This window comes from Mus musculus, chromosome 10, assembly GCF_000001635.26.
Source record: "Mus musculus strain C57BL/6J chromosome 10, GRCm38.p6 C57BL/6J".
NCBI classification, from domain to species: Eukaryota; Metazoa; Chordata; class Mammalia; order Rodentia; family Muridae; genus Mus; species Mus musculus.
Genome location: NC_000076.6, coordinates 53,547,156 through 53,565,476, shown reverse-complemented (window position 1 = coordinate 53,565,476; position 18,321 = coordinate 53,547,156). Strand labels below are relative to the sequence as shown.

The 18,321-nt window shown below is 40.7% G+C and overlaps 1 protein-coding gene across 4 annotated transcripts in view; it reads left to right on the top strand.

The window, feature by feature from the left end:
* The window catches only part of Mcm9 (minichromosome maintenance 9 homologous recombination repair factor), a 93,692-nt gene that overhangs the window by 64,530 nt on the left and 10,841 nt on the right, over window positions 1-18,321 (top strand). For 3 of the 4 annotated variants that reach the window (NM_027830.3, XM_017314098.2, XM_011243206.2), the window contains 3 exons: window positions 2,020-2,194; window positions 16,778-16,980; window positions 17,871-18,074. In NM_027830.3, coding sequence (NP_082106.3) covers window positions 2,020-2,194; window positions 16,778-16,980; window positions 17,871-18,074 — 582 coding nt within the window. The remainder of the gene's footprint in view (window positions 1-2,019; window positions 2,195-16,777; window positions 16,981-17,870; window positions 18,075-18,321) is intronic. The other variant, XR_380074.4, reaches the window with a different exon arrangement.

Sequence of the window (18,321 nt, the reverse complement as noted above, 5' to 3'; positions counted from 1 at the left end):
GGTATAGACATGGTAAAAGAAGTGCTCCAAAGTTCCTCAGAAGTACTCACAGCCCTAATATCTTCCCCTTTAGATTATACTGATCCCACTTCCCTGGCATACCATCTTTTGAGACGTTAACCTCTGCATATTAGCTAGATTTACTAGCAGCAGAAAGGGGTGGTGTTTGTCTCTTCCTTTGGGAGGAACACCATCTTTATGTTAAGCAATGGGGTATAATAAAAGATAAAATTCACATTCAAGACAGACAGATCTCCAAAAACATAAGAAACAGCTCCATGTCTCTGGCTAGTGATCATTGACAGACCAGTATGGAATTAGATACTACCTTTTTTAACCCCCTTCTTCTCCTTTTCTTTCTTTTTTAAAAATGATTTTGTTTCTTGTGTGTGTGTGTGTTTGTGTGTGTGTGTGTGTGTGTGTGTGTGTGTGCTGTCTGCAGACACACAGATCCCATTGCAGATGGTTGTGAGCCACAATATGGGTGCTGGGATTTGAACTCAGGACCTCTGGAAGAGCAGTCAGTGCTCTTAATCACTGAGCCATCTCACCAGCCTCTCCTCATTTTCTTAGTCCTGCTAATTTAATCTGCTTTATTAACTTCTTACCTAAACTTCTCCAAGAACAAATGAGAAGGTTTGTAATCAGACCTTTAACCACTTGGAATTACAGGGTTACTGACCCTTAGTTACAGAGCCAGAGGCCTGCAGCACCCAATTATACCCTGAGATCAATGGCCTTAGCAGGAAGCATTCTGAGAATAATGCTGCCCCTTTCAAAACCACCCTCCCTTTTTCACCTCTGATTGTTTGATAATAAACAAAGGGGGAGAAAATGTAGTCTGTAAGTGGCATGCCACAAAACCCAAAGTGGTGTCCAGCTCCTCCTTCTCACCCTAACCTATGACCTCAGTAAGATGCCCTACAGGAGGTGTCCAAAATGGCAGCACCAGGGCTTCTCAGCCTGCAGCCATCACAAGAGCTGTCCACGGTGACATATCTCCTTTCCTGCCTCAGCAGAAGCTGCCCTTCAAGAGCTGTCATGGTAGATCTTTCCTGCCTCAGCCTACTGCCATCCTAAGGACCTGTCAACACCACACACCCCAGCAGCCCCACAGAGATGGAACCTCAGCAAAAGCCGGCTGCAGCTGGGAAGGGCTTCCCACCCTAACCCATGGGCCCAATGCAGGGAAAAGCGGGGTGGGGTGGGGGGAAAGCTGCCAATCCCTGAGCTTCCCACAAAAATCCTCCAATCCCTGAGCTTCCCACAAAAATCCTCCAATCCCTGAGCTTCCCACAAAAATCCACCAATCCCTGAGCTCCCCAAGCTCAGAACTTGAAATCCCACCAATCCTCAATCTAAAAATCTCTGCCCTAAAAAGTTTCACCCCCTAAGAAATCCTATATAAGCTAGGCGGTGGTGGCACACATAAGCACAGCCCTTTGTCCAATTCCCTGCTGCCCACACCCGGGATCAGAGTGCAGCCTTCCCTGGATTTGTCCCTATACACCCTAGACCCTCCAATAAATCTTTTTCATGAGATTTCCTGCCTGGTGTCACTCTTTTGTCAGAAGAAGCCAAGAAGAAACAATGAAGAGAAGACAAGAGAAGGAGCCTCCTCTCAGAGCTATGTGGCTCCTGAACTCCCATGTCTCAGGATGCCCTTCTAGGGGACACTGTCCCACCTCAAAGCTGTGTGGTTCCTGGGTCACTGTGACTCAAGATGCCCTTCCACTGGGACACTGTTTCACCTCAGAGCTACCTGGGCTCCCATGTCTCAGGATGCCCTTCCACTGGGAGACCTTTTCCCTTCAGAGCTCTATGGTTTCTAGGTTTCCAGGTCCCAGGATGCCCTTCCATTCGAGCAGGAACACTTACAGATTGTTTACACAACCTGAATACTTCTGAGGTCTTTTGACTTAGTGTCCTGGTGCTATCCATTTTGAGTACAAATGGGAACCTTGACTACGTATTTTCCTTTGGCAAATAAGAGCTACCATAGCTTCCTTGTCTCCCCAGGTCTGACCGTGACAGCTGTCAAAGACTCAGGAGAATGGAATCTAGAGGCTGGGGCTTTGGTGCTTGCAGATGCTGGTCTCTGCTGTATTGACGAATTTAACAGCCTCAAAGAACATGACAGGACAAGCATCCATGAAGCAATGGAGCAACAAACCATAAGTGTTGCTAAGGCTGGGTAAGCATTTCTCTTCTTTAAAGCCTTCGAAAGTAGAAAAAGTATTCAGTATAAACCCAAAGAAAATGGGAACCTTGTTGATATCCTCAGGGATTATCAACCGTCTTCAAGTTCAAAGGTTTACTTACTAGACTATAGGTGTGCATAAGGGAATGAAAGTGAATTGGTTTGAAAAGAAAAGGTTCGAAGTAAACTATAAAAGTAGACTGCCTTAATTACTTTTATATTTCGGTGAAGAGACACCAGCCTTTAACTGGGGACTTAGTTACAACTTCAGAGGCTTAGTCTGTCATGGCAGGGACATGGTGTTGGAGAAGTAGCCAAGATCCTCTGGCAGCAGACAGAGAAAGAAAGCAGGACTGGGCCTGCAGTGGCCTCAGAACTCTGCCCCAATAGCACACCTCCTCCATCAAGGCCACACCTCCCAATCCTTCCTTTCAACTGGCTGGGGGGGGGGGGGGGTCATCCTCGTTCAAACTACCAAGGAGACTATCTTAGTTCATTCAGGGCAATTTATGGTGCTCTTTCAACACAGGACTCTACTTTTTTTTTTTTTCTATAAAAGTCCTATGTGTCCTCAGGGATCTTAAATATGGGGATTTTGAAAGATTAACAGAGTACAATAGAGATAAATTTAGTGGAATGTCTTCTAGGATTTTACGTGGAAACCATAAAGCATTAGAAGCCCAGGGAGATAGACTTTCTCTTACAGGTCAATAGGAAATATTACTATGATGTGAATTCTTCTGAAATCAGTCCATAGACTCCACACTGTTCCAGGCAGGACTCTAGACACTTGATAAGCTGATTAAATTTTACAAAGAAAGGCACAGAAAATAGACTTACCAAAACAAGTTTGAAAAAGAATAACTATGAAGACCCCTATGACCCAACTGACCTTTCTTGGGTATATATGTGAATGACTCATGTACAGTGAAGACAGTTATACACCATATTTATCGATGCACTACTCAGTCTTTGGAAATGGAAGTCCATCGGTAAATGAATGGAAAAAACTACATATACCCCGTGGAATTTTATTTAGCCATAATGAAAAATGAGTTATGACATTTACAGGCAAATGAATAGAACTGGAAATCATTATGTTAAGCAAAATAAGCCAGACTCAAGGATAAATACCACATGTTTTTACTCATGAGGGAAGGGAGAAAGAAATCTTGCCAGAATAGAAAGGAAGGGAGGAAATAGAAATGGAAGACATGTGATATGGAAGCAGAGGGCAGACATCGGGGGGGGGGGGGGGGGCAGGAGGGGCGTGGCAGGCAGTGAGGGAAGGAGATGGTTAGTTCAAAGTGTAACTGTTGCATATATTTTAAAATAATGAACCCATGATTGGTATGCTAACTTAAAACTAATTTTAAAAGAAATTTATATAAATGAAATAAATATGCTTGAACACTCTGATATGGATATGCAAAAAAGGACCTGTACAAACATAAGTTTTTAGCAGCTTTATTTTTAATGCCTCTGAACTGCAAACAGCTCAGGCTCATTACCAGATAATGGATAAACCGTGATACCTATGTAGAATGAAATACTGCTACCATGAAATACAGGGACAGCCTAGCAGACTGTAGGTACATGAACCAACATGAATAAAAGCCTTATTCAAAGTGAAAGATGCCAAGACATGATTCCATCCACATGTGTGAAATGCTGGAGAAAGCCAACTAAGGCGAGAGCAGGTCAGGGTGTACATAACACACATATGTTTGTGTCCCAAATCACTGTCAGATTTCTGAACACTTGATCTTTCTGAATGGTGACATGTGTGAATGTAGCTCACAGCTTCTCTTTGGGCTTTTTTAGTAAACCCACCTAGAAAAATGCTACATAAGAAGTGACTGAAAGAAGACCTGATGCCTGGACGCAGGGAGACTTACCCACAGTTGCCTTGTTACAAGGGAAACAATGTCTCCAAAAGGAAACCATTGAAAGAATAATTTTCACTTTAGATTTCTTGTCTGTAAAAGAAAAGGATTCATTTTAGAGGATTAGAACCTTTTGTTGCTACTGGTGGGCAGTTTTTAAGTTGTTTCTTTTCTAATCTATCTACCAGATACATAATATGTATTACACAGTTTGCTTAAGAAGCAGCTGGAACACTGTGATTTAGTGAGTAGTTCCCTGGGGCTGTGGGAATAGTTACTACACAGAGCATTTGTGTTATGGTTTAAAGACGAAGTCCTTCATGTCCTTCTGCTTTGTCTTGACTTCTGTCCAGTGTTGATACTTCCTTGAGAGGAGGCACTCACCACAGCTAGTAGTTCAGTGATCTGGCCTTTTTACTTTTATTTAAGAATTTTACTTTGAAGAACTTAGCATATTTTATTTAAAGACTTTATAGGGATTGGAGAGATGGCTAAGTGGTTGGGAGCATTCACTACCCTTACCCACAATTACCCAGGGTATCTCAAGTTCTTTACTGACCTCCAAGGCATCAGGTACATCGGTCGTGTACAGACAAACCTGCAGGCAAAACATCCATATATGTAAAATAATAATTGAAAAATGAAAACATTGCTGTGGTTTACTGCATTCAAGGTTGATAGGATCGGTGTTCTCTCACTATTACAGCTACACTGGCTCTTAGTCACTTGCTGTCATATGTTGTCATTGTTGGTATCTGCCCCCCTCCATAACCATTGCTGGATCCATAAAGTCATTTATACTATTCTGTTGTTAGCATGAATTTTAAGTCAGTTCCTAACATTGCATAGTATGCAATTACATAAATTTTGTATATTAGATTTCTGAACATTGAAAAGGACTCTTTTTCTTTATGAACTTAGTGACAATATTTATGATCACATTATGATAACAGAGCTGGAATGACTGTGCTCTGTGGATGTAGGAAGGTGTTGCAGTCGCTTTTCTCCACGGGATGAATCCACATGTTGACAAGTATCCAAGAGGTAGCTGGTTGTTATTCAGACGAAATTTTCAGTTGGGCTTAACATTTCTCATACCTTAAAATTTAAATTTCATTTAAAAACAGAAAAGTTATAGAGTATGGGTTTAATCTCTTCAACCTTGAACTATTCAATTTCACATTTTCCATACAGAGAAATGACTTGAATTAAAAACTTCCATGAAGAGGCCAAACACTTTTCCTACAAAGTTATTTTTTCTTTTAATTTTCTACAAAATCCCTGCCCCTTCCATCGCCCAGAAGCAACCAGTATTCAACTTGGACAGCAGCAATGAACAACCCTTACTTAAAATGTGAATTATAGATAGATTCAAGAACAGTCAAAATGGTTATTGTAAGATAGGAAAAGTTCCTGGCTCAAAGACAGTGAGTGTCAGTGGTAGCCTCATCTAATGTGTGCTTGACTTTGTGGGACGGGCTTGACTGTTTTTGGTCTCTGAAAATCTCCATGAAATGAATGTCAAGGCCTTTCTTTCATTATTTACTATTTTTTGTGACCATAATTATACCATTTCCCTCTTCCCTTTCTTCCCCACAACCCACTCATGTGTGTGTGTGCGCGCACACACACACACACACACACACACACACACACACACACCTATATACATGAATACAGTCTGCCTAATCTCTGTGTTACTTGTGCGTGTGTGTCCTTAGGGCTGAGCGTGTGATCTTGGATTACTAACCGGTGTGCTCCTGCTCTCAGCATTCCTTAGTTGCCTACAGTTCTTTTCAAGGTTGAGACTTCAGGAGCTTTCCCCCTTCCACGTTGGCATGTCTCCTGGTGTCATGCTTGGGCAGGTCATGTTTAGACAGCCATGTTATCTGCTTCTGAAACCAAGATTGTCCTAACTTGAAGTCAACTTCTGACTCAGTGCCGGTCTTACATCAATAGACAGAAGCTATAGCTACTGAAGTATAGTATTTTATTATTAAATAAGACCACATACACATAACTTAAACTTCCCATCTCAACCAACTTTCCGTGTATAGCTTAGATGTGCTAAGTGCCTTTCTATTGCTGTGCATGTCTTTGACATCTAGCCAATATGCTCTTGGCCTAGATGGGATAATACTTAGTGACTCTCCAAAATTATTTTAAGTGTGTGTATGAAGGTATTTATAGTGTTCTCGATAGTCTGCACTCATTTGAGTCTCTAAAATAGCTTCATGATAATTGTATCAACATCATTCTCTTAATAAAGAAAAATGATATTCAGGCTTTCTTGTTGTGATCCCACACCCATGCAACTCTCATTAAACTCAGGAGCTCATAAAAAATAAAAATAAATAAAAAAGATGTGATAAGAGAACTTCTTGGGAAGGAGTTTAGAGAGAAGAAAAGGTAATGAAGTGAATTTGATCAAAATACAGTATGAATAAATACAAAATTTATTTGGTTGTTTTTGTTTTTGTTTTTTGAGACAGGGTCTCTCTGTATAGCCCTGGCTGTCCTGGAACTCTCTTTGTAGACCAGGCTGACCTTCAAATCACAGATATCTGCCTGCCTCTGCGTTCTGAGTGCTGGGATGAAAGGGATGTACTCCCTTTAGTATCAAAGGATAGGAAATTTAGAGAAGGATTCTTACAAACAATACAGAAAAGAGTTTCCAGTGGCCGCAGCTACCTAGAGGTTGAGTAGATTAGCTATAGGATTGTGAGGGTCTTCAAGTTCAAGGAAGAAAACATGTATGTATGAAATCAAGTATCTAATGAGGTTTCTTAGAAGATAGCCTTTAATGTGCCACCTACGAGGGAAAATAAATTATGGACTAAGCTACAAATTGAACCATAGCTTATTCAGCTGTTGGCTGGTTTCCTGTAGAATAGGTACATAAAATGTGGTTTTGTATTGTATAGTGTGAGATACAGAACATGATATATTCTAGAGAGAGCAAGTTCAGAAGCCAACATCAAAAGTCCCCCAGAGTTAACTAAAATAATGACGAGTAGAAAGTCCAGAGCTAGCCTGGCTAGATTGACGTTCAAGCTCCACTACTTGGCATTTGGGCATTTGTCTCGGTCAAGTTTCTGTTGCTGTGATAAAACACTGTGAACAAAAACAACTTGAGAAAAAGGATTATGTCAGTTTACAGTTGTGCTCTGAGTTAAGGAGAGTGGAGCTGGAACTCAAGGCGGGAAGTGAAGCAGAGGCCATGGAACACTGACTTGTTCCTCGTGGCTTGCTCAGTCTGCTTTCTTAGTCTGCTTTCTTATACACCCCAGGACCACATGCCCAGGAGTGCTACCACCCACAAAGGCTGGGCCCTACCACATCAATCATTAATCAAGAAAGTCCTCTGCAGACAAGCCAATAGGCCAATCTGGTGGGAACATTTTATCTATTGAGGGCCCTTCTTTTCAAATGATTCTAGCTTGTGTCAAGCTGACACAAAACCAAGCTGGAAGCACATATTACTTCATTTTTCTAATACTAAACTGCCAGTCTATATCATGTTTTGAGTGGGAGTTTGTTAAAGTAAATGTAAAATAACAGCTGTATACTCCATTGTCGCCATAGCCCAAAAAGTTCATTCATTCCTAGTTTATTCTCTCATTATCCTTAGTAGCTGAGCTTCCCTTCATTGAACCACTTTGGAAATACCTTCAAGAGAGGTCCGATAGCTGCTGTCATTATTATTAAAACATTTATGTCAGAATAGGCCAGGGCCTCTAAGCAGTTTGTGACTTGGCATCTCTTGGGTCTAATGATGGTCTCTCATCTGGTCCACTCTTCCTCAGATGCAGTTAAAATAGAAAAGACTGTGGTATTATGAGCTTGGTGCATGGTCCAGCATGGGGCCTGTCCAGAAGTGTATTGAGAATAAAAGATCACTTAAGGAATGTACCAAGAATGGGTCATAAGCCATCTAGAGACTACCATACCCGAGGATCCATCCCATAGTCAGCCTCCAAACGCTGACACCATTGCATACACTAGCAAGATTTTGCAGAAAGGACCCTGATATAGCTGTCTCTTGTGAGGCTATGCCCGGGCCTAGCAAACACAGAAGTGGATGCTCACAGTCAGCTATTGGATGGATCACAGGTCCCCCAATGGAGGAGCTAGAGAAAGTACCCAAGGAGCTAAAGAGATCTGCAACCCTATCGGTGGAACAACAATCTGAACTAACCAGTACCCCCCGGAGCTTGTGTCTTTAGCTGCATATGTATCAGAAGATGGCCTAGTCGGCCATCAGTGGAAAGAAAGGCCCATTGGTCGTGCAAACTTTATATGCCTCAGTACAGGGGAACGCCAGGGCCAAGAAGTGGGAGTTGGGGGGGGGGGTATGGGGGACTTTTGGGATAGCATTGGAAATGTAAATGAAGAAAATACCTAATAAAAAATTAAAAAAAAAAGAAATAGTCCAGATAGTCTGATGAATTCTTCCCCATAGAACTTCAGCGGCTCTAAGGACACAGTTATATATAGCTAGGGATATCTAGACTCTCTGTTCATCTCTGCAGTAGATTCTCCAACTTCTCCAGAGAATGATAGGTACTTCCAAATGGTGATTATATTATTTATGTCTTGATTCTTTGTGTTTTTAAATTTCATTGTAATATCACAAGGTGCTTTTGAGTTAGTAGCTAACTGGCCCAGTGACCAGTGTTTCTCTGCCATCTACTTGGTAGTGAGAGCCAGTGGATACTCCGCCTAGGGTCACAGTAACTCGTGTGTTCATTCTTCATACTTATTACTGAATTGCTTAGGAGGAAGCCAGATTCGTTTCAACAGTAGATCATGTAATATTTTGGGTTCAGCTTTTTTTTAATTAGATATTTTCTTTATATACATTACAAATGCTATCCCGAAAGTTCCCTATACCCTCTCTCCGCCCTGCTCCCCTACCCACCCACTCCCGCTTCTTGGCCCTAGCGTTCCCCTGTACTGAGGCATATAAAGTTTGCAAGACCAAAGGGCCTCTCTTCCCAATGATGGCCGACTAGGCCATCTTCTGCTACATATGCAGCTAGAGACACGAGTTCTGGGGGTACTGATTAGTTCATATTGTTGTTCCACCTATAGGGTTGCAGACCCCTTCAGCTCCTTGGGTGCTTTCTCTAGCTTCTCCATTGGGGGCCCCGTGTTCCATCCTATAGCTGACTGTGAGCATCCACTTCTGCATTTGCCAGGCACTGGCATAGCCTCATATGAGACAGCTATAACAGGGTCCCTTCAGCAAAATCTTTCTGGCATATGCAATAGTGTCTGGGTTTGGTGGCTGATTATGGGATGGATCCCCAGGTGGGGTAGTCTCTAGATAGTCCATCCTTTCGTCTTAGCTCCAAACTTTGTCTCTGTAACCTCTTTCATGGGTATTTTGTTCCCTATTCTAAGGAGGAATGAAGTATCCACCCATTGGTTTTCCCTCTTCTTGATTGTCTTGTGTTTTGCAAATTGTATCTTGGATGTTCTATGTTTCTGGGCTAATATCCACTTGTCAGTGCATATCTAATGACTTCTTTTGTGATTGGGTTACCTCACTAAGGATGATATCCTCCAGATACATCCATTTGTCCAAGAATTTCATAAATCCAGAACCCAGATGTTCCTCAACAGAAGAATGGATACAGAAAATGTGGTACATTTACGCAATGGAGTACTACTCAGCTATTAAAAACAATGGATTTGTGAAATTCTTGGGTTCAGCTTTTTAGAATCTTAAATTCATTACCTCTAATTAGAACCCTGCTAACCTTCCAGATGCAAAATGTCAAGTAAATGCCAAATGAAAAACTCTTGAGAAAAAATTTTAGAGATGTATAGCAAGACACGTTAATTAGCAGCAGGTATGGTTACCTGTGAAAAGGATTCACATAATCATGAATTCTACTAAAAACTGAAGGTACAGTTTACTTTGGATTATAGTCTTGGTGGAACCGTTGTCTTTAATTTTCTAATAAAGCACTTTGGAGTGTGATCCCATCGATGTAGTCCCTGTTCTACAGCCGTCATCCATATGTTCTGGCCTGTCTCTCGACATTGCAGGTCTTTCCGTGAGATGATCAGTACCTTTCTTACATCATCGTTTTCAAGATCTCGAAGAGGCCTGGCTTTGCTTGCTCCCTTTCTCACCTCTCATGTGACTCAGTTGTTTATTAGGAAAGTATTTTGATTTGGATTATGGTCTCCCTTAAGGATGAGAGTGTAGACCACTCAGTTAGACTATATCCTGCCTACAAAGCTACAGGGAAATTTCTCAGATTTTTTTTTTAACATTTCACTTCATACCTGGTAAAAGGTAATAATTCTTTTCAAAAATAGAACTATAAACTTAATTATTCCATTTATCTATGCTTATTACCCAAATTGCCTTTTGAGTTCAGGCTAAACATTGTACACTTTTTTTCCAGGTGGGCACAAACCTACATAGACATATTATAGCCTATACATGTCGATTGTAATGCTTAAGAAATTGCAAAGGAACCACAGTGATTTCTTCAGTGTGAAGGCTTATTACAATCAGAATATAAACAAAATTAAAAAAAAAAAAAACCCTCAGAATGCCTAGAGTTTACAAAAGTGTAAGTCACATCAGTAAGCAAATTAGGAAGTCTCTCAGGAGATGTTGAAGACGACCAACAATGTCATTCCTTGATCGATCGTGTTGCTCAAACCTTTGGGTAAGACATTGCCTTAGGGTCATATTACCCATACTAACTAACCTCAAACTCTTGGGCCTGAGGGCTCCTTCTGCTCCAGAGTCTCAACTAGCTGAGACAAGCATGTAGTACTGTTCTTGCTTTGGAACATGTTGCGTGTGTGTGGATATGGTATGCATGCATTGGTGTATTTTAATATCATCAGTGTGTTCTTACTTTGCATAACTTGGTGGAATTTGTTTTAATTCCTACTTTGTGCTTAGCAGCTATGTTTTTTAGATGGGGTTCTCTTCCCAGAGAAAAATGTGAGACAGCCTAGAAACCTTTATGTGAAGGTTGCATCTCAAACTGGGTTGGGGGCTGACGCTTTTGCTGTTGTGTTTGTCGTGTTGAGAAGGTCTTCGATGTTCTAGAATGGGTTTCATAAGTCAGAGTGGACTGACTTAACTTCTCTAGCATACAGCAAATTAACACTCTAGGTGATTTGTGGCTTATGTCAAACACTAATCCCATTGTGAGGGCCCGCCCTCATAACCTCATCTTAGCCTGAAACCTCCCAAGGGTCCCATCTCCCATTACCATCACAGCAGGTGTAAGGAAGGTAATATTGACTCCATCTCCCCACTCCTGGGGGGAGTGTAAAGATGGAAAATAAAACTTACTGACTTGTTTTAAGGATACAGTCCATTGTGAAATATAGTCATGGTGCTATACAGTTGTTTTTCAAACTCTTTTCTTACAGACTAAAATCATAACTAATTGACTCCCTGTTTTGCTTTCTGATAAATTGTACTTTCTGTAGCTATGAATTTATTTACTCTAGATGCTTCATGTAAATAGAGTCACAGTATTTTGCTTACTATGGTGCTCTGGAACCTATTCATTATTATAGCATGTGTTGGAACTCCACAATGTTGAATATCAGTTCTGTGTACACGTGGGTTGTTTTTGTCCCTCAGCAGTTATGTCCAGTGCTACCAGTGATGTGGGGTGGCATCAGCTGCTTAGCCATGCTATGTTAATGTCATTTAAGTAGAAGATTTCATAGTCTAAATCACTTTATACAATTCAGATAGTTTTCTGGACCTTTATTGTTCAAAGGGGTTTAACATAATTTTCCCCATAATTTTTCTAAACCTCAAATTTCTTAGCTGTCTTTATTGTCATTCATTCATCCTTAATACCTGGTTAGCTCTTTCGTTCTCTTTTTTCTTTTCTTTTTCTTTTTCTTTTAAATCAAATACCCTTAGTATTATTTGTCCCTTTACCATCCCTTTTTTTAATTTAATTTTACTCACTCTCTTTACACACCACTGACTGCACCCTTCCCAGTCACTCTCCCACAGTCCTCCCCCATCCCACCTCCCCTTCACCTCTAGAGGATGAGGTCCCTACCCCGACACTTCAAGTCTCTTAAGGGCTAGGTGCTTCCTCCTACTAAGGCCAGACAGGACAGCCCAGCTAGTAGAACATATCCCATGTATAGGCCACTGCTTTTGGGATACCCCAACTCCAGTTGCTCAGGATCCACATGAAGACCAAGTCGCATATCTGCTACATTATACTCTTTGGTTGGTGGTTCACACTCTTGACAGCCCCAAGGGTCTAGTTTAGTTAACTCTGTTGGTCTTCCTGTGGACTTCCTATCACCTCACGTGCCAAAATCCTTCCTTCTATTCTTCCATAAGAGTCCCCAAGCTCCATCCACTGTTTGGCTATGGGTGTCTGCATCTGTCTGAGTCAAATGCTAGGTGGAGCCTCTCAAAGACAACATGCTCCTGTCTGCAAGCTAAACAGTGTATCATTAATAGTTAGGCCAGTTATTGGTTGACTGTTCCCTCAGTCACTGCTCTCTCTCCTGTGCCTGCATTTCTTGTAGACAGCATGAATTTGGGGTTGAAAGTTTTGTGGATGAGTTTCTGTCTCTATCTCTCCACTGTCTGGATATATGGGGTGGCCTCTTCAGGTTCCGTATCACCAATGTAATGAGTCACAGCTAAAGTCACCCCGATTGATTCTTGGGTGCCTCCCTGATTCCAGGTCTCTGTCTTGTCCTGGAGATACCCCCCCCATCTCTTTACGCCTGTCAGTTGCAGATTTCTATTCATTTTCATGGCCATCGAGCCATCTCTCCTGTCCTTTTTCACACCTGATCCTGAGCCCTCCCATCCCCCAATTCTCCTTCCCTCTCAGCTTCCTTTCTCATCTGCCTCTTATAACTGATTTATTCCCTCTTCTAAGTGAGATCCAAGCTTCCTTGCTTGGGCCTTCCTTCTTGGATAGCTTCTTAGCCTTCCTTTCTTATGATAAGCGTAGGTAGCATCCCACAGAATGGCCAGTGTGCCAGCGGGGTTGGGAGGAACTACTTTTACATGGAAGTGAGAAGACTGGATTCCAAGCTCTCAACATCTGCCAGGTTAGCACATAAATTGTAAAAGGTAGACATCCAATTATCTCTTCCAAGTTTTAAAGGGGGCTGAGACTTTGGTTAAAGTGACTTGTCTGTCTTTGTTTTATTCAGTGAGTAGCTTTTGAGGCCATTTGCCACAAGTAAAATTTTTTTCAAACATTTTCAGCCTCAGGGAATGAAGTAATTGCTAGAGAAACCAGGAAATAAAATGGAAATTAACAAATGTAGCACAGATTGGCTGATGTCACAGGGCTGTGACTTCCGAGAGGCAGATAGGCATCCCACTCTAAAAATGGTTATCAAGCACAGAGCTCACATTCACAGATTAAAAATGTCACACTTCTGCTATTAGTAAATGTAGCACATTTTTTAGGATTAATTAGTTTTAAACTGATATCTAAATTAAGCACACTCTGCCAGGGGCCAGCTCCGGCCGTCCTTTCTTGTTCTTGGTTCTTCTTAAGGCAGCGGAGGGGGAATAGCATTGGCAGGGGTAAGACTTGGTTGTAGGAGATACTTAGGGTTGATGTATAATAATAAAATGTTTGCCTGCCTTAAGTGTGAGACACTTTGCTGAGATAGCTGACCTGCTTGTCTGAGTTCCTCTGAGGCAGAAGCTGAGGCACCTCATCATAAAATAACAGGGGTAAGTCACAAGATTTACTGCTGCTGCTCCTTTCTCTGGTGAATCAGCCAGAAACCTCTGGATAAATTGGTTAGCTGTTTGTAAACCAGAGCGGAAAAAAATTAAGATGCTGTGTGCAGGCAAATATATACAGACACATATACTTTCAAACATTCGTACACCCGCACTCTGGCCAGACCCAATCGCCTTACACAACTCCACAAGTATTCATGCATGCTTACACATACATCTACACAAAAACATATACAAACAGACATACATTTGGATGGATGGATGGGTAAGTGGATGAATGGATGGGGCAAAGTTTCCCAAGTCAAACCATTAAACCAACAACTTTATTTCTTGTCTCTGGTCTTTTTATACCTTCTTAGACAAAAAGTTCTTTAGAAAATTACCTTAGAGATAAAGTGTTCCATAAAATGGGAGTTACAGAAGGATTCAAAATAGTGGTTGATTATAATATACTCATTAAAAGTTCAAAGCAACAGTTTTTACATGGCCCTGCCTTAGTATATGTACACCTGTGACTTTATCCTTAGACCTAAATGTGTTTCCTTGAATACAAAATTGTCCTAAGTCTATTTCTCTTTTTAGTATAATTACGAAAGCTCACTGTATTTTTTTTTAAATAACAGGTATCCATATTTGGAATGTATTATGTAAATAATTTCTTTTTTTAAAAGGTTTACTTATTTATTTTATGTATATGAGTACACTGTAGCTGTACTGATGGTTGTGAGCCATCATGTGGTTGCTGGGAATTTAAATTCCGGACCTCTGCTCACTCCAGTTGGCCCTACTCACTCCCACCTAAAGATTTATTTATTATTATATCTAAGTACACTGTAGCTGTCTTCAGCCACACCAGAATAGGGTGTCAGATCTCATTATGGATAGTTGTGAGCAAACACTGGTTGCTGGGATTTGAACTCGGGACCTTTGGAAGAGCAGTCAGTGCTCTTAACCGCTGAGCCATCTCTCCAGCCCCTCATTGTATTTCTTATTATGCGGCCTTTACTTACTGTTCTGAGGAGTGGACACATTCTATTCTTGATTCTAACTTTATTACATCTTTCTAGCAACGAAGACCATCTCTAAAAACTTTCTACCTAAAATTATTTGAATCAAATCAGGAATTCTATAGATGTATTATCTATTTGTCTACATAGCATTATTACAAGAAGAGTACATCTTCATTGTTCTGCAGAGTTCTGCTCAAAAGGGTGGCCTTATACCTAGTGATAGTTATATATTTAATAATAACAGGAAAAACATATTAATAGCAGAAATCTTAACTAAAATGAATTTCTCCTGGGCCTTGCCTATCAGAGCAACTCCGTCGTGGATTTTAATCCAAGGTGGACTCAGGGCAATAACCTGCTAGCTATTAGCTTCACCTATGATGGCTCCTGACAACAGTCCATTCTTGCCCCTCCACTGCCTTGCTTAGGACTTTGTGTCCCTTTTACCAGACTATTCATTATGCTAGCATCCCACCCTTCTCTGTGTATTCTTTTCCTGTTCAGTCTCTCTACCAAGTCCTTTCTTCATAATTATCCCTCAGAACTCCATGTTAAATTGATTCTAGACTTCATGAGTTTATGTTCCTTCTTCACTCTTTTTTCTTTCATATACAGAATAATCAAAACAAAGCCAGGTAAGGGGGTTTGTGTCTGAAGTCCTAGCACATTAGAGAAGCTAAAGCCAGAAGATCCTGAGTTTGAGTTTAAAGCTCACATGGTTACATAGTAAAGGTCAAGGTGGCGCTGCGACAGGGGTGGAGTTGGATGGGTTGGGTGATATTCTTAACTGTCAACTTTACCACATCTAGAATTAACTAAAACCCAAGTGTCTGGGTACACCTGAGAATATTTTTTAACTAAATTATTTAAAGTGGAAAGAACTACTTCTAGTCTGGATATTTTGAGGTGGGAGATCCACCTTTGTTCTGAGCCACACCTTCTTGTGGCAGCCTGTATAAAAGACAGAGATGAAGAAAGTTCTTTGCTCTTTGCCTGCTTGTTCTCATTCTGGTTGGCAAGTCTATTTCTTCACTGGCATTAGAGCCTACTTGTTTAGTATTCTGGTGTATACTAAAGAGCAGTTGAGACATCCAGGCTTGTGGACTGAATAGCTACTGGATTCTTGGACTTTCCTTTGGTAGACAGCTATTGTTGGACTAAAAGAACCAAAACTTGTAAGCCACTTTAATAAACCATACACACACACACACACACACACACACACACACACACACACACACACAAATATATTAGTTCAGTTCCTCTAGAGAACCCTGACTAATACAGATTTGTAAATAGATGGATAAATGACAGGTAGGGTAGGTAGACAGACAGACAGAGATAGACAGATAAAAAATCAAAACAAAATATTCAAGTACATAGGAGGCTTCTGGTTCAACCATTTCCCAGTATCATCCTCTCCTGCCCTCCAAGGTACGTATACCTTTCCAGCTAATAATATGCAGGTGAATTAAAGGGTCTAGTTCAAAAGCTACTTCATCTCATTTCTCTGATTATCTTTTTCATCTAGATAGCCAAATACATGCTACCTTATTTCCACTGTAGCTTTAATCATAGAGAATTTCTTGTATGCTGCCCTGAATTAGATTATAGCCATTATAGGTTGTCAAGTGCAAACTCTAGGTATGGTATCCATGCTTGCTGTGATGTGTGCGCTTTTTAGGACTTAGCATAGAGGGTCCTGTTCACTGCAGCTGCAGCAGCATAGAAGGTGCTTATTGAACAATTCTCTTTAAGATACTTACTCTGGTTCATTTTGTTTGAACTTGTTGTTTGTGGAACCCTCTCCTATCTCTCCATATTCTTTCACAGAAGTTCCTCTAGGTGTTCAAGGGACAATTACATCCCCATTGTATTAACAAGTGTTATCCTGCTTCTTATTTGAATCTCAGTCAATGAATTTTTCCCTTTATCTTGGTAGCCTTGTTTGTAAGCTGAACACAAGGACCACCATCCTGGCAGCAACTAACCCCAAAGGCCAGTATGACCCCAAGGAGTCTGTGTCTGTGAACATTGCCCTCGGGAGCCCACTCTTAAGTCGATTTGACCTTGTCCTGGTTTTGCTCGACACTAGGAATGAAGACTGGGATCGTATCATTTCTTCCTTTATCTTAGAAAATAAAGGTAAGTGAAGACAAATGAGTCACTCACCATGACAAGGAAAGATTAGACCTAAGCAAAGGACATGTCCCTTGAGTTAAATACTCAAGATGTCTTTGTTGACAGGTAATAGATGCTTAGACAGAAGGCAGCTGAGAAGCCAGGTATGGGCTACAGAGTCATAGCATAAGGAAAAGTGACTTTCTCCACCTCCACCTTGAGGATTTAATTGACATATATGTGCACATATCTGTGTGTATACATGTGTATACATACACATGTATGTATATATAACATGCATACATATCTTTTTTTATAGTAGTGGTATTACTACTTTTGCACACAGAGAAAACTGGACTGAATTATGAAGTGGAATTCCATAAATGTTATTTTTTAAAGTTAGACCTATTCAATTCCTTATTATTATAATTATTCAGAATGATTCTGAATAATGTTCACTCTGGGTGTGGGGAGCTTCTTTTTATTATTTTATATTGTAAGATAGCTTATTCTGGAATTTCATGCTACAAAGAGAATAGGTCTAGATTTTAGTGCACATAAAATCTTATCTTTTAAAAACGTGTGTAGGAGCTTTTGTAGTGGTGTACACCTTTACATAGTGAGTATCAGGGCATCTAGGGACAGTTATGTAGAGAGACTCTGTCTCAAAAAACCATAGATAGATTAGATAGATAGATAGATAGATAGATAGATAGATAAAAAACCATAGATAGATTAGATAGATAGATAGATAGATAGATAGACAGACAGACAGGCAAGATGGATATATGTGTACATAGATATATACATAGATAAATAGATATTAAATCTTGTATAGGAATATTCTAAAATTCCCAAATTACGATATTTTTCAATTCCTTTTAGTTTACTGATCCCATGCCTGCTGTACACAGGTTATCCAAGCAAATCAGAGAATCTGTGGAGCATGGAGAAGATGAAAACCTACTTCTGCCTCATTCGGAATCTCCACCCCACACTGTCTGAAGTGAGCAATCAAGTCCTCCTTCGATACTACCAAATGCAAAGGCAGAGTGATTCCCGGAATGCAGCCCGGACAACCATCCGCCTGTTAGAAAGCTTGATCCGATTAGCAGAAGGTTCATTTCATTTTACAAATGATATTTTTATTGAGCGCCTTGTTTATACAAGGCATTTACCATGCATTCAAAGATGATAAGAGGAATCCCCACTCTAAGGTTATCATAGTCACTTGAAAAGTAAAGGCTTAGAGGTATCAGGAGATGGGCTGGCTGGCTTAGCTGATAAAAGACCTTGCCTCCAACCTAGAGACCTGAGCTCGATCCCTTGGTCTCAAACTTGTCAAAGGATCATTCCCCTGGCCTC